This window comes from Drosophila sulfurigaster, chromosome 2L, assembly GCF_023558435.1.
Source record: "Drosophila sulfurigaster albostrigata strain 15112-1811.04 chromosome 2L, ASM2355843v2, whole genome shotgun sequence".
Taxonomy (NCBI): domain Eukaryota; kingdom Metazoa; phylum Arthropoda; class Insecta; order Diptera; family Drosophilidae; genus Drosophila; species Drosophila sulfurigaster.
In genome coordinates this window covers 27,584,108-27,610,238 of record NC_084881.1, presented here as the reverse complement: position 1 = coordinate 27,610,238, position 26,131 = coordinate 27,584,108, and the positions used below count along the sequence as shown (strand labels likewise).

The 26,131-nt window shown below is 36.1% G+C and overlaps 1 protein-coding gene across 1 annotated transcript in view; it reads right to left on the bottom strand.

Moving 5' to 3' along the window:
• The window catches only part of LOC133850396 (uncharacterized protein DDB_G0288467-like), a 57,277-nt gene that overhangs the window by 5,263 nt on the left and 25,883 nt on the right, over positions 1-26,131 (bottom strand). Inside the window, exon 2 of the mRNA XM_062286488.1 lies at positions 7,321-7,488. Within this exon, the coding sequence (XP_062142472.1) occupies positions 7,321-7,488 (168 nt within the window). The remainder of the gene's footprint in view (positions 1-7,320; positions 7,489-26,131) is intronic.

Here is a 26,131-nt window from a genome sequence, read left to right as displayed (position 1 = left end):
AGTTGTATTTATCATCTTTACTTTATCTAAATTTTACTCAACACTCAACATTCAACACTTATTCATTCATTGAATAGAGTATCTTTACCTTACTCTTTTACTATCGTTTTTATAGAAAAGTGATTTAACAAACTATGAGTTGCTCATTGCCTGCTTAACTACTAATTATAAAACAAATAAAGTCATTTTAATCATAGTGAATGCTGCTTTATTTATCAGCAAAGTTTGAGGTATCTTTTACTCACATTCAGCACTCATTCATTCATTCAATATAGTATCTTAAGATTACGCTTTCATAGAATAGCATTCACTTGCCAGTTTAAATAAACCTATTAAACTATGAGTTGCTTAAACAAATAAATGTAGTTTAATAAAAGTAAATTTTATTTAACAGTTAAATTCCCTTTATCTTTTACTCACATTCAACACTCATTCATTCAATAGAGCATCTTTAGTTCGCTTACTTTTAGACTATCGCTTTCATTGAAAAGTATTTGTTTGTGTATCTTTCGCTCGCTCGCTGAATTCGACTACTTTTGCTGTTGTTCAGGTAGTTGGTCAGCGACGCCGCCCATTAAACATTTAATGTGCCAGCCAATAAGAAAGTTTTGCGCTTAGCCTCGGCTTATGCCACAGCAGTTGGGCGCTTTCGCTTTGCTTCGCTTCGCTTTGTTGCTCTCTCTCTGTGTGTGTTGGCATGTGTGTTATATCGTACAGACATATATATACTATATATATAATTAATTACTGTTCGAAAACTTTGACACATTTAATTATTATTTTATTAGTTTGGCTATTAACTGGCGGCAGAGCGAAGGCGAGAGCTTCGCTTCACTTTTAATGCCTCGATGCTGTCGACTATAAATATTTAAGAGTGGAAAACTACACACGGTGATGTGGTCAACGTTGCTTTAGAGAGTGCAATTTCTAATTGCTTGAAGTTACTTTTGCTTTGCTTTGGTTTGGCAAATCTGGCTTAGTGCTGGACGTCGTATTAGTCTTTGGCTTTATCGAATGCATTTAATTGTTGCCACAAAGTTCCAACAACACACACACACTCGCTTTCTTGCATTTGCTTACTTTGCTGCTGCGCTGGCTTTGGGGGATTTTCATTTCATTTTCTTTCATAAAAGTTCTTGTGTACTTTTCACAAATCGAAATCGACTCTTTCTCGACTCTCTTGTAAATCCTTTTTGGCTGCCCAGCACATCGCCAACTATTTAAAACTTTTGCAGCAAATCAACTTCGAACGTGGGTTAAAGTATTGAGTATTGAAAAAACTAATTAAGAAATATTTAGAGATTTCAAATTTCCTGCCAAGGAAATGTTTATTTATTTATATTAATAAATACATATTTGTATCAATTAGCTCTTTAAATATTTAATGCCTAAAATGTGATACGAAAAACTTGCTTTGTTGCGTTTTCAATTTTGTGCTTGCCACATGCAACGGCCGCAGCTGTGGCATCGACTGTGGCAGCAACTGTGGCAACTGTGGCTTATGCAAGCGCATTAACAAACAGGCGTCGCCGGGGATCTGCATTTTTAACAGCATATTTTAATGGCTGATTTTTAACGTCAGCTCAACTGCGCACTTATTGACAGCTGCGACAGCAGGCATGTGACACGCCCACCGCCCACCACTCCCCGCCCCGCGTTTCTGACCTGGCCACCGCTTTGATGCATATGTCATGCGATACACGCAACGATACAAAATTTATTTGCAACGCTCCTCTGTCAAAACCTTCTCTCTCTCTCGCCCTTTCTGCTTGGCATACATCGGAGCAGACATAAAAAATGTTTAATTTAATTTTTCGCGTTGCGAAAAAAATTCTGTGCTGTGCCCCTTGACTTGTATTTTTTTCTCTTTTTTTTTTTGTGATGTGCGCTCGCTTGGTAACTGCTGTGCAAACATAAAATGCTTAAACAATTTTTATAGGTAAATATTGACAAGGATAGGGATTGACTGGGGAAAAACGAGAGAGAGAGTGAGGGAAGTTAAACTGATGCTGTGCTAATCGACGCACGTCAACTTTGACGGTATTTTAACACACGCGAAAATATTGTGGAATTGATAAAGTCGCCGCTCAATCAGTTTGACAATTGACTGTCGCTGACTCTATATAACAACATATATCATTATATGACACACCGAAAGAAAAAACGTGATAAAGTCAAGAATTAAGTCTTGAAATCTTCAATCAAAACTAGAAGATATCAAAGTTGAACAACACAGATTTATTCTTAATTCAAAATTGAAATTCAACAAAAATTCTATATTGCTCATTTTTGAAATTCAAGATTATATTCAAAAAGTCAAAATATGAAGTCAAAATCAAACAATCTTAAATTTATACAGTCGCTGACATGCTCTATACAGAGAAATATTAAGAAGTAGATTGCAAATTTTGAAACATGAAAATTTTTAGATTTAACATAAAAACTTGCATTAAGAATTTGATGCTAAAACTTAAATTTTACAATTTAAAGCATCTTATTTTAAGATTGAAACCTTGATTGAATGAATTGAAGAATGTTATATTCTAGATTCAGAACATTGCAAATCTAAGAACTTTTCGATCTTAAAGAAGAGAAATAATTTCTTCTTGTTTCTTAAAATGTTGGAATTCCGTTGAATTTTCAATTTTGAGATACTTCCATTCTTGTAACAAGATAATCATTTTCAATTTCAAAATTAGGCAAACTAGAATTTTTATCTTGATAAACCTTCTTTATTTGAAGATTCTATTCTTGATTTCAGCACGTTTTTCCTAGCTATCCTTATCTGACAATTAGAGTTATTCATAGTGCATTAACTAGAAAGCAAAGCAGGCTTTTGTTATTGAAATTGAATCAAAATTGTAGCATCTTGTCTGCCAAATTTGCATTTTATGCATCGTAATTAAGTGACAAAGAACTGAAACTGTGCCGCACAACTGTATTCAATTGCAGCACGTTCGATGAGCCCCCGTATGTGTGTGTGTGTGCGAGAGTGTGTGTGTGTGAGTATTAGAGCCACTAAACAAACAAATATGCTCGCAATGGGCTTTAATTTATACAATAAACACACACATATTGGGGCGTCTAATGGGCGCTGTGAGACAGACACCACATTATTGACTCGTACCCCACACACACACACACACAGACACACACACCCGCACACACACATACAACACACCCACACTCTGAAAGTGGCACGTGACCCGTTGGCATTGAGTGCTTTTGTTTGCGCTGCGGCCAAATCAATTAAAAATTACGCATACGCACTGTAAATATTTGGCACGCGCAGCGCCATTTGCACAACGTACGCAAAATATTTGCTAATTTTTTGAAGCATTTCGATAATTAAAGCGATGAGGCGCACACACACACACACGCACACATCGAAGTGAATCGATACAGCATATAAATCAACACACACATGGAAAAACAATGGAAATTGACGCATAAATTTTGCTGCTGCTGTTGCAATGTTGAAATCAAAGATTGATTTAATGTTAATTAAAGGGAAATTGTTTGCTCTCAAGCATGTGCATGTGTGCATACACACAAAATACTTCTTTTTTACCCATTTCTCGACTCCTTTTTCCATCTGTGACAAGTGAAATGAATCTCTCTGCTCAATGGCACAAAAGTTTCCCCAGCCTGCAAAGTAAACACACACAAAGCACACTCAACTTTGGCTGGCAAGTAGCAAAACTTTGACTGTGATGCAACGCAACAGCAACAACAACAACTTTAGGTGTTGGTATGTGTCTGTATGTGTGTGAAAGTGCGTTTGTTTGTGGGGAATGTCACAACTTTTGCATGTCTGTTTGTCTGACTGCGAGTCACTCTGTGTTATACGCTGTGTCTCCCTCTCATTCTCTCTCTCTTGGAATATCTCTGCACCCGTCTGTCTGCCACTATCTAGTACTCCATCTGTCTGTCTCGGCGGCAGCGTGTATGCTTGCTGCTGCTGCTGCTGTTGGTGGCGTAAAAGTTTAGGGCAAATATGCAAGACTCTCGCAAAGCTCGTGGCATGCGGCAAACATCAACAACATTCTTTTTACTCTGTTTTTGGCTACTCACGAAATACCAATAGGGAATTCAAGCGCATCAAAACTCAACGAATGAACAATACACTGCTAGAGAACTACATTCCAAAGCAAATGCAAATAAATTAGATAAAAGTTAAGTAAATAAAGGTAAGATTAAGCAACAAACATACTAAATCTTTGGCATTGCAAAAACTGATCAAAATTAAAAATCAAATTTTAAATAGTAGTAAGAAATTTTTGAAACGTTTTGGCACTAAGGAAACTTAAATAATATATAAAGAATAAAATAATATATAAGATTTGCTTCTAAATATGAAAAGTACAGTATAAGAGAGCTATATAACAAATCAATTGCAAATAGTGTAAAATAAAAATATAATATAAATAATAAATAAAAAGTTAAATAACCAAATAAAAGTCAATTTTATATGTTCTTAGAATTGCTTGAAGAACTATTAACGACAGAATTAGTATGAAATATATTTTAGATATTTTACCTCTATCCAACTAAAAACTATGTAAAGAAGTATATTAAAATCTAAGGTTACCAAACTTGAGCTAAAATAAAGAAAAAGTTCATAAAGGTGACTGAAACTATGAATAGAAAAAGGAAATTTTTCCAATTCGTGAATTTTCGAAAATAATTTCTTAAGAAATAGTTGCTTTTTCGTATTTAAAGCACAGTAAAGAACAGTAAACATGCGCCTAAGTAAACATTATATTTTAGAAAAGTATTTATCCATCGAAAAGTTCAAGATTTCTTTTCAAAATGTTTACAAAATTAAAAACCAAACTTCAAATAGTACAAAATACAATCTAAATAATTTAAAGCATAATTCAGTTTTAAACAACTGACTTATTTTAATATATATTTTCATTTATTCATAAAGTGCACAATAATTCAAAAGTATTTAAAAATTAATACAGTATTTAAAACCTCCCTCTGGTCATAAAATAAAACTGTGCCAAATAAAAACTTTGAAACATTTGAAATATATATTTTGTTAAACGCATTAACTGAATACTCTTTATGTTTGAAACATTTAAAAGAAGTATTTTATTAAACACAGCAACCAAATACTCTTCATGTTCGTGTTGGCTGCGATGACGAATGCCAAGCTGTTTGGCATCTCGGGAGATCCACAACTCGATTAGATTAGCTAAGTAGCACAATTTGGCAGTTCTCTTATGGCTGCATAGAGCATATTGTGCAACCGAAAATGAACTTGTGCATTTATCTTGACGCAGACGCAGCCAAGTTTGGCTGATTGCAGCCATGAAGAAAGCGAAAGAGATGCGCAACGCAACGAGTGTCGAGTGTCGAGTGCCGTGCAATATTTTTTGTGACATTTATATCTGAGCTGAGCTGAGCTTCCTGCGACGCCTTCTCTGTTCTCACTCGCTGCAGACATTTAAAAATTTATGCAATAAAGTTAGCTGCCAGAGCCAAAAACTCTTGAGCAGATGGCTGAGCTCGGTAAGTGCACACATAAGTTTTTCTCCCAGGCTTTTTGAAGGTCAAGGCAGTCGAAAGCGCCTTGAGTTTTAATTGTATGAAAGACAGAGAGAGGAGATAAAGAGGGAGAGGAAGCTGCTGCTTCTGCCCACTAGCAAATAAATCAGCAACACTTGACAGACGCACTGAAGTTACTAATTTAATTTACATTTTTAATTTATTTTTTTTTGTGTTGTGCGCCCGTCAAGTGAATAAGTAATGAATTTACAACTTCTCAAGAATTTCAAATTAAAAACAATAACACACAAGAGCAAAGCAAGTCTATGTCCAAGTCCAAGTCCAAGTTGAGTTGTGGACCCAGGAGTAAAAGCAAGCGCAGCCTGTGCAAATTAGAGAGAAAACGAACAGCGAACAAAACATGAAACAGGTGCGTTTGCATATTCATCTCGCTCGCCAGTTTCTTTCAACGCAAATGACTAATTAAAAACTGTAGTGGGCGTGGCAGTTAGTCAGCAACAGCAACAGCAACAGCAACGATAATATTACATAACGAATCAGCTTCATTTCCCATTTGCCCCTCGAGGCGCTTTAAAAACTTGACTTTTTAAAGTTGCGCTGAAAAGTATGCTACACTTTTTTTGCCCTCCTATTTCCCATTCCCATTTTTGCTGTGCTGCTGTTTGCGTGTCGCAATCATTGCGCGCTCCCTGGTTACTGTCATTTGCACCTCTTACATCTGCAAAAATGTCGGCCACAGTCTCATGCATATGCAAATTGCATTTGCACTGCAACACAGTTCTTTCTCCTCTCCTCTGCTCACTCTTCAGGTGAGATCAAGGCAGAAACACGAATGCCACTGATGCTTGACCATTGCAAGGGCAAGGCGTTGCTTGCCCTTCTCTCCCTTTCGCTTGCTCTCTCTCTTTCTCTGTGTCGTTCTCTGTGTGCGTGGCAAAAGTCACGCCGAATGACAAATCACAACCAGTGTGTGAGATTGTTTGTGGGGGGAGACTCATAACACAGATTAACGTATGGGAATAAGAGCAAGCAAGCGACGTGTTTGTCTTTTTGTCTTCGGGGACTCAGCATCTCAACTACACGTGTCTCTTGTTATTGTTTCTTTTTGTTTGACATCTGACATTTTATGCCGTATTGCTGGCTAAATGAATTAGTGCCAAAAACAAAGCGACTCGCAACTAAATCGAATTAAGAGGAGACTTAAGCGCAGGGCAACTTTAAACCATAAATTATGATGAATCTTAAGAGTCTCAGTCAATGTTAAGTGTCAATAATTACGTATACGCTACGTTGCCTGCATCGCTTACATTGTACAACAATTAGTTTGAAGCGGCCGCGAGTCAAACGCGGGTCGTTCACTTGACCTTCTCGAGTATAATTAAAGAGGTTTTTTTTCTTGCCAGCCTAAAAAAACACACCCCTTTTTGACGACTTGTTCAACAATTTTTATAATACATATATATTTTTATTTTTATTTTTTTTCTAGAGTGCAATTCCATAGAAGCGAAGGAGGAGAAGTAGAAGGTTTGGCCATAGCAAGCGGCAAAGCAGCAGAAAGCGAAGCGTAAAAATTAACTTTGTTAAAAAGTACGCACTTTTGTGAGATTTTTCTGCTCAAATGTCCATTGAGCAAAAAAGCAGCGGCAAAAGCGAAAAAGTTACACAAAAAAAAACATGAAAAAAAATAACAAAAACAAAAACGACGAAGCGAAAGAAAAAAAAAATTTGTAACGCAAAATGAAAATTAAACGATGCTTAAAATTACTTTTTCGTCAAACTCTTTACGCGCTTGCCAGCACTCACCGTGATATTGTGGCATGCCCTTCATGTTGTTCTTGTTCTTCTTGTTGTTCTTGTTGTTGTTCTTGCTCCGCCGTTGGGTCAGTGAAAAATTTGTTTGAGCTGCTGCCACTGGGTTTGTTTTTTTTTATGCTGCTGCCATTGTTGTCATCGTTGTTTTCGTTTCGCCTTCTGGAATAGATAAAAACATTGCTTTAAACTTGAATAAATTGAAGTGGCAAAGCAAAACAGAAATGTGAATTAGCTAAACTCGTTGCTTAGCTCAGAAGTAATCTCTGTAGAGCATTTATTTATTGTACTCAAGATGATATTTAAAATATAAATAATTTAATAAGATTGAACATTTGTCTATTATAATTATTGTATGAATAAGATTAAGATTTGGTAAAATAAAATATTTTTAATCCATAATATCAAGGTAATCTCGTTAAGCTTTTAATAAATCACAAATAAATGTACGCTCAATCATTTTCCAACTTTTTAAACTAATCCCCCCATCCGTATAAACAGCTAGATCGCAGTGACTATAAGAAATAGAGATATAGTTTTTGAGTGTTTTACTTTCGCCACTGCAAATCGCCAACAATTGAATAACAAGCGTAATTCTAAAGCTAGAGTCCCAAATTTTAGTATAGACAATAAAAACTATGATTTATTTTATCCCTGGTTGCGATCGGATAACAATTGTATAAGTTCTCTAGAAAACTCTTTTGTATATTTTGGTATAATTTGACTTTTTTAGTATATTATAATGTAGTACTTCATCGATATACCAAATGTGGCTTTCGGTATAATTTTAAATTTTCCAATATATTATGTGGTATATTTTAATAATACCACACCTCTACGATATATGTTCAATGTAGTACACATCAATATACCAAATACAGCCTTTGTTGAATTTTTAATATTTTCGATATATTTTAAGATTAATAATGCATTATTTTGCATTTGTAAAATGGGTAGTGAGTATCTCAAAGTCGACCATACTCGGCTGTAGCTTTCGTATTTCTTAAGCTTATAATAAATGTAGCACAAATAAAATTACATTATTAAAGCTTAAATTTGTTTCCCACTTTTTTATGCTGTCTATAAAACGTCAAAGCTGCCTTCGAATTGCGCTAGAAAATTATGTGATTTGCTTTGAATATTTAAAGCTTTATTCTCCTTTATTTAATTGCAATTTTTAATTAAATGAAAGTAGGAGTAGGAGGCAGGAAGAGAAGAGAATATACAATTGAGGTGGTGTAGCTACAATTGGGGCTGGGGGACATTAAAATGTTAATGAAGCTACATTAACATATGACGCTCATAAAAAGGTATTAGCTGACACACACACACACACACACACACGCAGTTCGCTTGCATTTAGTTGAACGCGTAGTTAAGCCAAACACACACACACACACACACACACAGGAAGACAGGTAGGACTCAGCAGGACTTATTTGGTATGGTACCTGCTGACCACATAGCTTTGTTGCCGCTTTTGCCTTTTGTCGCATAATCCCCCCATGGACACAGAGTGTGTTGGGAAAAGGGGAAGGGGGAGGGGAGAGGGAGATACTCGTGAGGGGGACAAACACACATGCTGACAGACTTACTTATGTCTGAGGCCAAATGCCATAAGGTTTAAATAAAAGTTGGTTGCTGCTACCACAGGATATCAACTTTCGCCGCACACACACACACACACACACACACACACACACTAAAGCGAGGGCTAGGTGCCTACAAGTTGTGCAGATCAGAGTGGATCACAGTGGAACAAAGTTTGTGTGTGGAATTAAGCTAGTTTCAAAATAATTTATCACATCAAATTAGTTACGAGAATGTTAGTTGCATAGTTCAAAAAATTGCGAGAGAGAAGAGTTATTTTTTAAGCATGTTTGAGACTCTAATAAAATTCGTTTAGATTTCAGAAGGTCATGCTGAAAGAGTAATTTAATAATGTGAAAATTAAATTACAAAAAAAGCATTTTATAATATCTACAATTCTATCACATTAGAGAAAAAAAAAAAAGGAAAGAAAAAAACTTATTACCAAAATATTTTTTAATACTTTTAATCTTTGAAAAAGTAACTAAATATTCTATGAAGTCTTTGACAAAAAATAAACTTGAAATAAAGCGTGTATTATATTACACACTAAAATCTAATAGTATCACATGAAAATTAGTAATGTTCATCGAAGAGTGAAAAAGAAAAGAACAAAAAAACATCAATCAAATTTATATAGATACTTTTTTGTTTAGCATTTTGAAAGAGTAACTTAATATGCTGTACAAATTTGTATAATTTATTTGCTTTATCATATTAGATGGAATACTTAATTTAAGTATAATATAAAAAAAAACACTTGCCGTTGTGCCTTTGTATGATATTTTCTATGAAAACTAAAACCTTTGAAATTGTAGATAAAAACTAAACTTCAACAAAAATGTGATGCACTCAATAAGCGTCACTTTTTTGTATAGTCAAGCTTTAAGCAATTTCAATGTAACTTTATTCACATTAAAAACATAAACTTCAACAAAATATAAGCTGTATGGAAATGCTGTTTAAAATTCATATGTTGTGGAATATTTCAAGTACACCTCGGACTCGTATTTAACTATTGAATTAGTTAGCATTTCTCGTTTCCATATTAATTCAGTTGCTTTGTGGCTTCTTGCTGTGCTCCAAGTTAATTTGGTGTTTTCGCTAAGCCAAATAGGAGCAGACCACCACGCATGTTGGATGTAGATGGATGGATGACCTGCCTGCCACATACTCTCATTCTCATATAAGGCAAAGCCCGGCAAGTGAGCGAGCACTAAAAACTGGCTTTAGTTCTGCCTGGCTGGCTGCATGTATATTTATGCGAGAACGCACATAAATTGAGAGAGAAAGCAAGAGAGAGACAGAGAAAGGGAGAGAGAGAGGGAAAAAGAGAGCCCAACTCGGCTGGAAGCGTTTACATTTTTTATGCATAGAAAATGCGCTGAGCCAAGCGCCGCTAATAAGTTGGCTCGAACGTAACAAAAGGCGCTTGCCTTGGCCCCAACCTCACTCCTCACTCCTTCATCCCCCTCTCCACTCACTTACTACACATTTCACGCATTTTGATATGCAAACAAATGCACTGAATAAACCAGGCAGCGAGCCAGCTGCAAGCCACAAAAGGTGCCCAACAAAAAGCAGTACGAAGAAAATGAAAATTCCAAAATTTGCACGTTAAAACAAAGGAACAATTTAACAAAAAAGCAAATGGCTAACAGCAAACAGCAAAGTGAAAGAGAGAGAAAGCGAGAGGGGGGAAGGAAGGCAGAGGTAAATGCAAACAGGTGCAGGCAACAACAACGAAATGCAGCTCTGAATATGTGAATCAAAATGCATATGCATATGTATATGTAGGTGGAGAGGGAGTACAAGGGGGTACAAATAAAGGTACATACATGTCCATATACATAATTCAGTCGGCTTGTTTATTAAAAGCACAAACAAAGGCTAAAACAAGCCAGCAAGTTGGCGGCCCAGGAAAAGCACAAGCCGGGGAAAAAGGCAACAAAGACGTGAAAGCAGCTGCAACTTTTTAGTGCAAATTTCATAATTTATACTCGCAAATGTGCAGAGCGTATAAGGAATGCATGCATACTTGATGGATATAAGCAGAACGTGACATGAAGACGCCCGAATCGAGCAGACAAATAAAGAATTGTATCCGCCAAAAAGCAGATATAAATACCTAAAACTGAGTGTCTTGGAAAATGCTTTGGATTGTAAGAGGAACAGGTAAACTTTAGCTAACATTTATAAAATTTATATGAAATCGTTTAAGGATAGAGTAAATTACTTTAAGGGAGCAGAGTCTTTACCTTCTTTGAACATTTATAATAATAAATAGACCGCATGAATACTGAAGTATACCAAAGGCTACGTTTTTGGTATATAGTAAATAGTTTTTATGATTTTTGAATATTTGGTTGCAATCAGTTATCAAAGAAATTGTTTTATATGGGCAATAACGCTTATCGACGTGGGATTTTAGTTGCTTCGGCTGACAATCTCGTATGTTTTGAATGTATAAAAATAATAAATATAGTCGTTGGTATATTTTTAGTAAGGAATATTTTACATGTAGTACTCTATCAATTTACCAAATATATCCGTTTGTACATTTTTAGTATTTTTGCAGTATATAAATATGGTATATTTTAAAGCTAATGCCGAAATTGAGCACTGTAGCTTTCATACATGTTTTCATATGACTTCTTAGTTTCATAAATTCGTTTGAAACTAACTTTGAATGTTATATTAAAAGCAAATTTGTTTAAGCAGACTTAAACTTTTTTAACCATTCATGATTTGCATTTAAATACTACTCCAATGTGGAGTGGCCGAGTGTTTTCCAAAGCTCAAGCTCACAAGTTAAATGCTGATGAATGTTCTCTCTTATTTAAAATATCTAAAATCTTTACTAAGAATAAAATAAACTCCGCTTATGTTTTCATAAAAAATGTAGGTATATTTTCAAAGAACTAAAAATAAAATGAAAGACTTGAGCCTTAGGGTAATTGTTTCGTTTGTGCTGAGCAACTTGCTCAAAAGAAGTTGACAAAGTTTATGGATTATGCGACAGGAAGTGCGCCATAAACGGAAACTGGCAACAGGAATTGAAATGCAGCATAATAAATTTATTGACATTTGAAAAGAATTTTAATCTTTTAGTGCATGTTGCAGCAGACAAAAAAGAAAGTAAAGATAGACAATAAGTGAGAGCGAGAGAGAGAGAGAGAGAGAGAGGGAGAAATTACACAAGTGATAACAAAGTAAATGCTCAGCTAAGCTGAGCTTATGTAAGACACGTGCAGCTGCTTGTGGCACAAACTACATACATATACTATATGAATGTATATATAGTTTTATATTGTGAGTGTGTCATGCTGTTATGCAATCGTTGAAACGCCTTAGAAAATCAATTTGTGGCACAAGACTGCAGGTCTGAAGACAACACGAACACGCAGACCTCAAAAAGAAAGTAAAAGCAAAACAATAACAAACTATTTCGTACAATAAATCCATAAACAAGAGTAAAATCAATTTGATGTGTGTCAGTGGAGCAATAACAATCTAAACAAGTAAGAAAGCTACGCTCGAGTGTGCTCGACTGTCAGATACCCGGTACTTATTGAGAATAAAAGCAACACAGTGTGGTATTAATTTGAAAATATACCTAATATACCATAAATAATACTACAAATATACCAAGTACTATTTTTGGTATATTGATACATTCAAAATATACTGGAGAGTTTAAAATATATCAAATTAATATACCGCAAAAAAAAACATAAAATTATCAATGACTACATTATTGATACATTTAAAATATACCATAGAGTACAATATGTACCAAATTAGTATACTACAAGCCTACTAAAAATATGCCAAATGCTACATTTGGTAAATTCAAAGTATAAGTATAATATAATATAAGTTTAACAGACCACAAAATATACCAAATTAATAAACCTGAAAAATTTGAAAAATATATACCATATTGGGTATGTCGATATAGTCAAATATGCTAAATGCTATATTCGCGATATTGATACATTCAAAGTATAACCGAGTGCAAAATATACCAAATTAATACACCTCAAGAATTTGAAAAATATAACAAAGGCTATATTGGGTATATCGATATAGTCAAAATATACCATAGAGTGCATAAAATATACCAGATTATCAGCCAAAGCCCCAAAGACCCGCAACTCTACTGACAGACAGACATCTCACCTGTTGAAACTGATTAAGAATATATAGACTTCATAGGATCGGAGATGCCTCCTTATGTCCACTACATACGTTTCCTTCCCTACTACACTATGGATAGCGGGAAGAACAACAACTTCAACTCGATACTCTAACTCGAACGCAGTGCGAGTGATTCGAGTGATTTGCCATCCATTTTTGGCTGCTGTTTGTGCACCTGTTGGTTGCTCTGTTCTCTGTTGTCAGGCTGCTCACGTGCCACAGCTGGTGGCTGTGTCTGTGCCACTGCCAATGGCAATCTCATTAGCCCAGCTGAGTGTCGTCGAATTCATTAGAAAAACAAAAAATGACAGCAGGCATTCAAATAAAAAAGGAACAACAAGCCAAGACGTGCGACATGCGACCTATGACCCCAGCTTTTGCTGCCAACAAATTAAAAGCCATAAAAGGCATCAAATTATGTGAGGCACTTGGGTGTTGCGCTTAAATGGTTCCTCCACCTTCCTCCTCCTCCTCCCACCTACCACAAAAACAGATATATGTGGCACATGCAGCCAAGCCAAGGCAGCGAGTCAAGTCAGCCAGTCAGTCAGTCAGCGAAGCAGGCTCTGCCTATTTGTTAACCCCAGCGCGCCGGCAAACAAAGTTTTTCAATTTCTGTCGCATAATAAGCGGCACAAAGTCGTCGCCCCCGCCCCCCTCCTTCTGCTCGTCCTGTGCCACCTTTCGTGGCGCCGCGGGAAAATGAAATTATGAATGTGCGTTGGCACAACCGCACCCCAGACACCATCAGGACAGCAGCGCTCCACTGCTCCACTCGCTGTTCACCTGGCACCGCTTGGTGTTTTTCCGTTTTCTTTCTTTCTTGCGTTTTTTTCGTTTTTTTGTACTCTTGGTGTGTGCTCATTTTTCTGTCAAGGTGTCATAAATGACGCGGCAGCAACGCTGAGCAGGAGACGCCTCCCACACATGCGTGTAAGTAAAATAAATGAGGCTCGGCACAATGGCAACGACTGTCAGGCCAACAAAAGCCAAATGAATGACACAAGCCACAGCCACAGAGCAACAGCTCCAAAAAAAAAAAAAAACAACCAAAAACAAAAAAACACATGCAAAAACAACAAACAAATTAAAATGAGAACTATGAAATACGCTCAAATACCCTGTAGATTAGCTAACACTAAAAAGAATAGCTTAAATATTATTTTGAATATAAGTATGCATAAACAAAATAAAAATGTATGAAAAACACATTAAAACAAAATTACTAAACTGCACCAAAAAATAGTTGGAACATTTCTGAATTTAAGAAATTGTAAAAATTATTCACAATACTTTTTCGCACTTAGTAAAAAGTATCTTTAAAGTATGATAAACTATGTGAATTGTTAAAATACTTCTTAAATTTTGTATTTTATTTTCATAATGAGCAAAACGCAAAGAATAGTTGAAAACTTTCCTCTTTGCCATAATTGTTAATGTGATTAGTTAAATATTGCTAAATTAAAAATAATTGTTTCTTTCATAACATAATTAGAAAAATGTATTATCTATCTATAATATATAATAATATATATGGATAAGAATCAATGAAAATAGTTGAAATATTTCTAAATGTAAATTACCTTCTTTTAATAAATATCATCGTTTTAATTTGTTAAAATATTTATAAAAGTAATTTTCGAACTTTTCTCCGTAATTAGAAAAACGTATTTGTAAAGTTTATTTTATCAACAAACTCTTGTTGAAAAGTCATAAATAAAATTTGTTTAATAACAATAAATACTCCAACTAATTTATGACTTTCGTGCACTCTACGAAAAAAGTTCGATTTATGCGTCAACATTTCATAGGGTATCAAAAAGCAAAAAGGTCACACACTCATTTTGTTTATGACATTATTTGCATATACACAAAAGCAGGGCCAACATTATTCATGTGGCCAACAACAACAACAAGAACAACAACAGAAAGTAGCGAGAGAGTAAATTTAATTAAAGAGATTTACTCAGCAAATTCAAGTGTCTACAAAACACAGAGAGTTGAACGCGTGACTTGATCAACCATTTTACCATTTACCATTCAACATTTGTGTTTTTGTTTTTGTTTCTGTTTTTGTGTGTTAAAAGTATGCACAACCCAATCACGTTTCACAAAATTGTATTGTATCTGCTTGAGGTGTGCTTTCACAGGCTGTGTTCTCAAATTATCGTAGCGATTAAGTTGATGGCCAGTCGTATACGCAATTTAAAGTCTTCAGAGCACGTGCTCATCACTGGTCTAGAAGGAAGGGGAGGAGGAGGAAAGTCTTTGTCTTTGTCTATGTCTTTGCCTTGACTATTTTAACTGACAATTTCAACTAATTTGCTCAACGCTGACGCCCAATAAATCTCTGTGCGCAAATCAACTGTGCCAAGTGCCACACCCACAATCAAGCAGAGTCCAAACTCTGGCCACAGGAGCCATCTTCATTCAGACACACACACAGACAACTACAAACTACAATGGCGTCGCTCTCGTTCGGTACTGCAAAGAAATGTAATTTGATGTAATTGAAACCATTTTCGTGTTAATTAAACTCTTCTCTTCTCCCCTTCTGTTGTCTCTTTCCTTCGTCCTTCTTCGTTTTTTTTTTCCACTGTGTTCTTTGTATTTCAGCTCTCTCTCTGAATGCTTCTTACAGCATTTACTCTTCTTCCACGTTGCTGTTGCGGGCTTAAAGCATTTTACACTTGCCATTAACGTTCCGTGCGCCCAAAGTGACAGCCGCAATGAAAACAAAGACGCGGGGCCAAGCACAAGTCATCGCCCACAGGCAAAACGGTGTGAGACGCCAAGTGCGGGGGGAGGGGAAAATGAGGTTTGAGTTGGGTCCGAGAACTTACTTCATCGCCATTGCAGTCATTAAATTGGATTTCTTTGCACTCTCTCCTTCGCTTTGCCTCTGATGAAGGGTTCTTTGAAGGAGCAGCACAACGATGAAGACTACGCACTTGAACGCACTGTGATTCCCGGCTACTAAATGAGTATTTTGAATAACAAGCTTGGGACCTAACTTGACTTTATGTATGTGTGTGTCTCTGCTAATTGAAGTTGCAGAGCAAATAAGACTTGCAATTGGAACCAGTTTAATGCTCAAATAATATTTATGTTCATTTTCATTTGCCATATGCAATATTAATTTCCATTAATTGTTAATTTCATTTATTATGAGCAGTTGTGTTTTTTTTTTCTAGGCTTAAAAAATTAATGATGTGCGCTTTAAATGTTTTGAGGCAAAAAATATACATTTTAATTAATGGCATTCACTAAGAAATACTTGCAATTGAAAGAAGTTCATACCAAATATGTTATAACTTTACTTTATTATATGTGTCTCCATAGGGTGAAGCTGGTATACTCTATGGTATATATATAGTATATCCATATTGTAGTAGTTTATCGAACATATAACATTCGGTATATTTTAGTATTTGTTGGTATATTTTTAGACTATGTTTTTATTACCATATATATCGAAAGTATACATATACCAAATTAATATATCATATAATATAAAATATACCAGATATACATACATATATACACCAAATATACCAAAAAAATAAAAATATACCAATGTCTATATTTGGTATATCGATTTAGTAATTCTATATAGTAGAACTATATCGAAACACCAACTATATCTTTCGGTATATTTAAGTATTTTGTCGATATATTAATTTGGTATATTTGTGGAAGTTTTAGTTTAATTGGAAATGGGTAGCGAGTATCTCACAGTCGAGCACACTCAACTGTAACTTTCATATTTGTACTATATTGATTTTTAGTTTCCCTATTCAATATTAATATCCATTAATTGTTAATTTCATTTATTAGCTCCAGCTATATTTTTTCAATGTTTACAAAATTAACAAACTACGCTTTAAATGCGAATACTTTAAATCACAGAATATACATATTAATTGATGGCATAAATTTAAGCAAAATATGCTCTAAGCTATCTTATCCGTGCAATTCCCTAAAGCGGCAATACACTTTGAGAGGATTTTTATTGTATTTGAGCTCGGTCGTCGGTCTCTGGTCGCGGGTCGTTGCCATTATTGACACATTAATCAAACAATGGACAAGTACTTTCAATTTATTTTACCGCGACACACACAGTTCCATTCAATTTTTAAGCGTCGCATTTATAAAACAGACAAAACGCAGACAGAGCGAGAGAAAGAGAGAGAAAGAGAGGGAGAACAAAAGATGACCACTTCAGGAATGCAGCAGCGAAAAAAGTAAAGCAAACAAGAGACAGAAAAAGTGAGGTAAGTAGAGAGAGAGAGAGAGTGGGTAACAAATAGATAGACAGACAGTGACTGCAGTTTGACCCAGGACTCGGCTGTTTGGGCCAAGTTTTTGTGCGCTGTGTGTCGCTCATTAGCTTTCATTATAAATATTGACTGGCTGACTGGACAAAAGTGTTCGACTGACAGCCAGGAAGCTAGACACAAAGAGAGGGAGAGAGAGAAAGAGTGAGAGATAGACAGACAGGTGAGCCGGGTGCATATGACAAATTAGGTTGATTGCTTTGGGAGCATCGCGTTGGCAATTGAAATCGAGCAGCGAGGAACGAATAACGAACAACGAGACACTGACATGAGATAGAGGCGGGGCGGACAGCGGACAACGGACTCTTGTCAGCAGAGTCGACGGTGACGGCTTTCAATTAAGCGGCTCTTAATGTACTTTTCATTTAATTTGATTCATCTATGTTGATAACAACAGCTTGCCAGGTCATTTGCATTCCAGCTGCACACAGAACACAACACAACTCGAAAGAAAAAAAAGTCAAGCAGAGCATAAAATTACGATTGCTTTGCATATTTTTAGCGCTTTCGCATAACTTGAAATGCTGACGGCGAAAATAGCAACAACAAGAACAACAACAAAAGGCAGCCACATACTTTCAGCTTAATAGTCATAAATTTTGCTTTATGCCCAGTTCCAGTTTCAGTTTCAGTTCCAGTTCCACAATCTCCATATCTCTCTTGCCCTTTTTTTTTGTGTTTGTTGCCGTCTCTTTTTTAAGTCCGACCTCATTTCCCAGAAATTGTTTCGCTCGACTTTAGCTCTTTGCATTGCTTTCGCTTTGTGTGTTTGTGTGTATATATATGTATTTATTATTCGTCGTGTTTTATTTTTATTCGCACTGAAATTTAACGCCACATATTTTGCATTTGCACATTCATCACATCGTATTGCATTTCAATTTGCATTTGGCTTTGGCTTTGACGCCCAGCGCCACAAAACATGCATAAAACATTTATTGAGCCCAGCCCCCAGACCCCAAAATGTATGCTATACTTTTTCTCTGCGTCCATTCTAATCATCTATTAAACCACAATTATTTACTCTGTGTGTAAATTGTTGTTTTCTCTCTCTCTCTCTCTCTCTGTGTGTACGATGGCTTTAAATCATTGAACCATGTCCAGGGGGCGTTTATAATTGTTATCGCTTTGCCACGCCTTCGATTTTCAGGGGTTTAACAACAAGTTAAGCGCGTTGTGCGCCAAATTCAATATATATTCAATTATCAATTTAAATGTGTGCTAATTTGATTTATCTTCAAGTTAATAAACAATTACTCCACTTGATTTGCTTTGCGTTAACATTTAATTCATTGCGAATTTTAGTGGTTCAATTAATTTTATTTCTAAAAACTCCGTATGAAAAATGTTTGTTTAATTAACTGCTTTGGATTCTAATAAAATGCTGTGATAGAATTAGCTAAGCTTCGTCGTTTGAATGTGTAAAATATTTGGCGTTGCTTTGAATCGCAATGAGAGCGACACATTCATATAATTCACACCCCAGCGGGAACTGACCCAACGCTTTTTCTCGCTCCCGTGAGGAATTTCTTGGCTCTTTGTCTCCACGCATTCTCGAGGGCATTTAAATTTTTGAACAACCCATAAATTATGCGCTTTATCAGCGATAAAAAGTAAATACAGTTGTTGCTACAAACGCCTACTAGGCGTGGCCCCTTAACCTCCCGCCTCCCCCCTCATCAGCAGTCCAACACATTCCCCAGCTGTCCCACGGCTCACAACAACAAAAAAAAAAGACGTGTAAATGAATAATTCAAAGTGTCCTGCAACATTGTCCTGTGCTCTGAGTGTACGTGTGTGTGTGTGTATGTTTGGGTAATGCGTAAAGCACGCAAAAGATTACACATACCAATGCAGGCACGCATGTTTCTCTTTGACTCTCTCTTTCTCTCTCTCTCTCTCTGTGTTTGAGACTGTAGTTAACGCTTTATCTGAGGGGTGCCAAACCAACGACAACGCCTGGCAAATATTTAACATTGGCATATTTTTCACACACACTCTCAAACACACACACGTACAGTGAGTGGCTGCTCTGTCTGCCACGCCCCTTGACCATTTTCCACCTGGCTTATGCATGTTTTATCTTGCCCACGTGGAATTTGCGTGCGTTTAAACGTTTTCGATAAGGTTTCGCTTTTAACCCGCAGACGTTTCCCCTTCCTCCTGCCTCCCCCCCACAACTTATGTGTGTGTGTGTGTGTGGCATATTTGTGTGTGCGTGCTAAGACCTTTGGCTGATAAAAAGCATACCTTTGCCTGAACAATGCACAAGAGCGTTAACTTCCATTGCCAGCTTCGAGAATTTAAACCAAAATTTTGCGCAAAAGTGTTGCCCAAAGTGCCGAAGCCCATAAAGTGCTTAAAGCAATTGGAAAAATTGTCCCAAACTCAACCCCCCTCCCAGCTATATATTGACTGAGTGCGGTTGTCTGGCCTCCGTCTCCTGCTTTTCCTATACATTTCTTCTTCTGCTCGTTCGTTTCGTGTTATTAAACACGGATTAAGTGGCAGACTCCGCGTGGCTTGCATGCGCATAAATTATAATGCAACGCTTACAGCCAACTGCCAGCCACGCCCCCGAATCCTTGTGCATATATATTTTCGGTTCGCTTTTGCCGTCGCCCATTTTTCATCCTTGTTTGGCACACAATTTTATGCTTAATATGTCGGCAGTCACATGTGTGTTTGTGTGTGCCCCGAAACGATATCAGACTAACTCCAGGAGCAGGACTCGACCTGCAGCTGGACTTCGACCTGTACCTGCACCTGTAACTGTAACCAAAGAAGCGGCTCCTTTAACTCTATCCGTATCCATGTCCACACACAAACGGCTATCGCAGCACATGCAATATTTAAATTGCACCTGCCCCGCTTTCCCATCCATTGACAACAGCCAACGGGCAACAGCAACGGCCATGGCATTGATCAGAGCCGGGACAGAGCCCGGACAGCATGTAAGGAGTGCATAAATTCAGGAAAGATTCACAAAACCAAAAAAAGAGACTGCATGTCAAGTAAAACAAAGCACAACGAACGTCAGCTGCATTTTGGTAACTGTCACAACAATCGATAACAACAACTAAGGCTGCTTAGGGGTTAACTTCAGCTGCACTTTTGAATACAAAGTATATAGACCAGAACAAAGCTGAAGATTTGCTCTTTAATGTGCGGATTACATGCTTTGATGTTGAACATACTTTAAAATTTCATTTCAAGGGAAGATAATTCGTAAAATACTTTATAGTTTTATAGTTTGCTTTAAATATTCCCATTTCCATGACATTAAATAAAAATAAATACTACAAAAATACTAATATTATTAATATCTAAAAGACAACAGCTTTTCAGAAATTTCGATTTTCATGAAATTTCATAAAAAATACAAAAATAATATACTAAAAAAGACTACAATATGCAAATAGTATAACCACAAGAGAACAGCTTTCTGCTTTTCATAAAAGTTTATAGGATAAAATACATAAATAAAATGCTAAAACTATTGGAGATTGAAATATCCACGAAATTACAAAAAATGAATTCTAAAATAATATACTAAATAAAATACTAATAATACTAATAACTAAACTAAACCCATTAAATATACCAAAAAATATATATACTAAAAAATTCAACAAAAACAAATACTTCAATATACCAAATAAATACCATTAATATCTACAAAAGAACAGATTTCTGCTTTACAGATTTCCATTTCCTTAAAACTTAATCAAACAAATACTAAAATAAAATACTAAGAAACAAAAAGAAATATATACTACAATATACTTAATAAATACAGCAAATTTCACAGAGCTTCTTTATTTAATTATCATTAATAATAAAATTGATTCAATACTTATAAAAATTTAAGAAAAATCTATTCAGTATATATTACATTTTAGTAGAAGTTTAGTAGAACAATAAAAACATTTAACGACGTCAAACTAATATTAAAATATTTATCTTAATGTCGACTTTCTTAAAGCTCAAAAACAAATTCCTCAGCATTAAAATCTTTTAGATAACTGACCCAGTTTCACTGATCTGTCATTTCTAGGAAATCCAACTAAAGCCAATATTTGAATAAAATGCACTTTCCCAATTGCATCACAAATAATTTTTATGTGAATCAAATTGCTGTCTAGAGAGACAAAACACTTGACTTCAAACTATGTCTTTCTCGAAGTTAGCCCGGATTGTTGTGGTAAAATGTTTCCCTTTGGTCAAATTACAGAATACTTCGGAAATGTAATAGTATAAAGCTAATTTTGTAATGAATAAATAAATATTTGCAGAAATGTAGATTTTGGCAAAAAAACAATTTTGTCTTTTTGCAATTTGGGCCCGAGAAGTCCTTTCCGATATGCGGCACTTTAACATTTGCAGCACTCAAACACATTTCAAGAGAGACAGCTTTCACTCACACACAGTTTACACATGTCGCCAGGCTCTAAACACACACACACACATCAAGAGTGAGCACTGGGAGGCTAAAAACAATAGATTATTGGCATTGCTGTTGCATAAATTTGAGCATTTTGTTGGCCAGCAGAGCAGCTTCGACTCTCATTGTTAGCAGTTGCATGCCACAAACGCTGAAACAACATGCACTTAAAAAACCCGTCTACCCTCGGTCCCCTCGATTTCCCCCCTTCGTTTTCGAACACTCGTTGGCAACAACAATCTAATGGCTCTTTGTATTTGGTAGTTGTCGACGCTAAGCAAATAAACAAAATGCTTGTTGATATTTTGTGGCAGCCAATGAAGCAAACAGCTGTCCGCCTCAGTCCGTCCTGTCTGGACTGTTTGTCCGGATTGTCTGTCTGTCCGTCCGTCTGCTTGCTTGTCCTGTTCGTCCTGTTGGCCTGCAGCAAAATCGACAAAATCAACAAGACCAGAACTCACAATGAAGGACGTTCCTTTCCCTCTACTCTCTCACTCTCTCTATATCTATCCATCTCTCTCGCTTTGGCAAAACAAAGCAGCTTTCAACTGCGGCATAATTGCAAACAAAAACGGCAAATACTCTTATGCAGCCAGTGGCCAATGTGAATGCGAATCTGTATCCGAATACGAATGCAAAAGTTTCTACTCGCTTTCCATATGCCCCAATTGATCCTCTGGAACGCTATCGCATTTCACTTATAGCTGTCACGACTTTCTCCCCGTGCTAAGCGCATCAAACTTTAAACGCGTTCAACTGTCTCGCGTTCTATCTGATTCTCTGTCTTGCTCACTCTCACTCTATCTCTCTCCCTCTTTGTCTGTCTTCGTCCAGCACGCCATCGAAGTTGCTAAGTTAGTTTCAGCTAAAAACTCTGTCATGCATCGACTTTAAAAACTTGATACCCAATAACGCACCATGGGCAGCAACTCGATATTGAAAATCATTTTAAAATAATATCAGATTGGATAAAAGATTTCAACTTCGTATTTTGTATAGATCAGTCACTTTGCAACTAAGTAAAATATTTTAAAAAATATTTCATTCATTTATATTTAGAGACCTTTCGATATTTATAAATTATGCGATGCTTGTATTCGGTTTAAATAATAGTTCGGTAATTAAATCATTTTCAAATAATCTCCGATTGGATTAAAGTAAATCTTATAAATAATAAACTAATTTCAATTCCATGATAAAAGTAAATCTTATAAATATTGAACTAATTTCAATTCAATATTTATAAAATATCATAATGGTAAGTTATTTTAACATTGGATTCATTTATAGGCTATTTAAAAACGATTTTATTTTAAATTAAAATTAAAATATTTAGATTTAATTAATTAATGGGACGATCGTATTCGAATTAAACAATATTTGATTTGAATGTTTTGAAAAATTTTATTTTGAAAAATTAAGATTTTGCAAATAGATTCGCTTTAAATAGGAAATGGAAACTGTTCCTATTTAAAACTATTGGCAAAGAAATTTGCAGAAATTTTAGAAAAATATATGGCAATAAAAATAATTTGAATATTAAAATTGCTTACCATTTCTACAAATTTCATTCTTTATTTATTTAAAACCATTGCAAAAAAAATATTTTTTTTAAATTTAGTTTCAATTTAGAATAGTTTTAAAAGATTTTATTTTATGGTAAACATTTAACAAGCGAATATGATTTGAAGAGCTTGTTATTTATTTTCAGACTGTTGAGAAAGAATTTTTATAAAAATAAATGAAAATTTATGAACTTATCAGGCTATTCCAAGCGACTATTAATGTGTTATTCAGATTATGTTCTTTTCATAATTTTATATATTTTTAATTCTAATTATTTCCTACTCCATAAAAGTGCTATTTGTATTCTTTTTTTTACAACTTTTATATTCTTATCAGACTACTCCCAATGCATATATTGTAATAATTAATTTTCAATTCAAAAAGTGTTTTTTTTTAAGTAATTTTTATAAGTTTTTTATTCAATCTGTAGTGTTTTCAATTGTGAACTTGTAATAAAGCAAATTTCATTTTACAATAAGGTTTTATGTGCATAGTTTTTGCCGCAAGTCGGCGTGCCGCAAATTGAAACATTTGTTGCCACTGTGTTCGGTGAGTGAGTCAGTTGTGTTCTCTGCTGTTGCTGCTGTGTTTGTAAGTGACACATTTCAGCCGCTTGTTAGTGGCTGTTCCGTGCTCTAAAGCAAATCCAGCTACGCAGCCCCAGCTTACCGCTCACTCCTTCATAAATCCAGTGGGTGAAGGAGTGGAAGGGGAGAGGGGAACCGAGGGGGAGCTGTCACATGCTGCGCTATTCGGTTTTCGATACTTTGAGCGATTTTTTGCAGACTCGTCTGTGTTTTCTGCGCAACAAAGCAACGTTTACGGCATAATGCATGGCAGTCGAAGAGGAGGAGTGATGGAGGGGAGAGAAGGCGGTGTGTGTATAGAGGGCAGAGGGCATGGCGACCGCAGAAAGGTATACACACACACAGGCCATATAAATAAACAAGCTAGTGTAGCTGAGCGCCATGTTCCGAGTTGCCAGTTGCCGGTTTTGTTTGGTAGCTGATAGCTGGCTGGTTGGTTGGTTGGTTGCTTGTCCTGGGCCAGGAATCAGCCCTCACGCACTTTGTCGTAGAGTAAAACGAGAACCAAACTGTCGAAACTGTCAGAATGTCAAATAAGCGACAGAGCTGGGAGTCAGATCGAGCAACAACAGCAACAAGAAGAACAACAACAACAAAGTTGGCTAGGCCACCCTAGGCATATTTATTGGAAATCTGAAACAGCTCGAATGTCCCTGTATATCCCCAGTATCCGTATCTATATAAGCATGTCCATGTGTGTCTGTGTGTGTGTGCGTGTGTCGCATGTCCAGCACAAAGAATTTGTTACATGAAATTGTTAACGGGCTACAGCAACAGCAGCAGAAGCTTCGCCTGCGTTTGATGCCTTCCTGATATATGGCCAACCTTTGACATCCTTTAAACGAGCAACATGATGCTCTAGATTATGCTTTCACGACTTGCCTTCTTTCTACTTTCTTTTCTCTCGCTCAAGCGATACGTCAATGTGACAGTTTGATAATTTATTTTGTTCAAATTTGTTGCTCTACTCTGCATCGTCGTCGTCGTCGTCGTCTGCGATGTGGCGTCGCTTAAATAAGTTATCAACGGAATATCGCAAATGGCAAATGGCAGCACGTAAATGAATGAAATTATTTTGCAACAAATTAAGGCAAATTTATGCGTCAAGACAAAATGGAATAGCTGTTGCCCCTCTGTGTGTGTGTGTGTATGTTATACAGGAAACACAATCCGCAGACAAACACACACAAACAGAAGCGAAACAAAATGAAATGAAACGAGGAGCAAACCGACAAACAAACAAAGTGAATCCCGAACCGAAATCTGAGCAAAAGCTTTTGGCAACCAGATCGCAACTCAACTCTGCGAGTCACAAAGGGAGTTGGCTCCAGCTCCTCCCCCCTCCACCTCTCCCCCTCTTCGTGGGCACATTTGTTTTGCCTTTCTTCATTTTTTTTTTTGGTTCTACCATTTTTTTGAATCAAATGTCAATAGAGAGTACATTTCATTCAGTTGCTGCTACTGCCATCGTCTGTCTCATCCTTTGCAACCAAACACTCATCCTCCATCCTCCATTCCCTTCCCCTTCCCTATTGCCTGTGCCCCCTTTTGCCGCCCATCGCCTTGTCACGCCCCGCATTGTTGCTGTCACAGTGTTTGTTTGCGGATTTGACGCTTTTTTCCGCTTTTCCAACGCATTTTGTTGTCGCTTGGATTTTTCTTCTTTTTTTTTCTTTTCTTGCTGGTTGTTGTACTCCTCTTTTTCATTTATTTCATCTCTTTTTAAAGGGGGGCATAGCACATTTGTGCAGCTGAATGTTACACAGAAATGCCAGATTTCCAGATAAGGCATTAGATAACCTCATGTTTGACCAGCAAACAGCAAAAATTAATTCCCCAAGGAGATCAAGATTGCTAACGTTGTACTAATAATATTGACTTCGCTACAAATTTATTGCTACAGGTTTTTGTATACGAAGCAGAGTTTATTTTGATGAAACCTTGCGCTTTAATCCTCTCTTTTTTTGATCACATGAACTTAGCTTCAAATTCTTCGTAATGTAAGTAAAACTTATTTTGTAATACAAATTGTTTGTATCTATCATTAACAAGTTTTTAAAGTATTCAATGTCTAAAAGAAA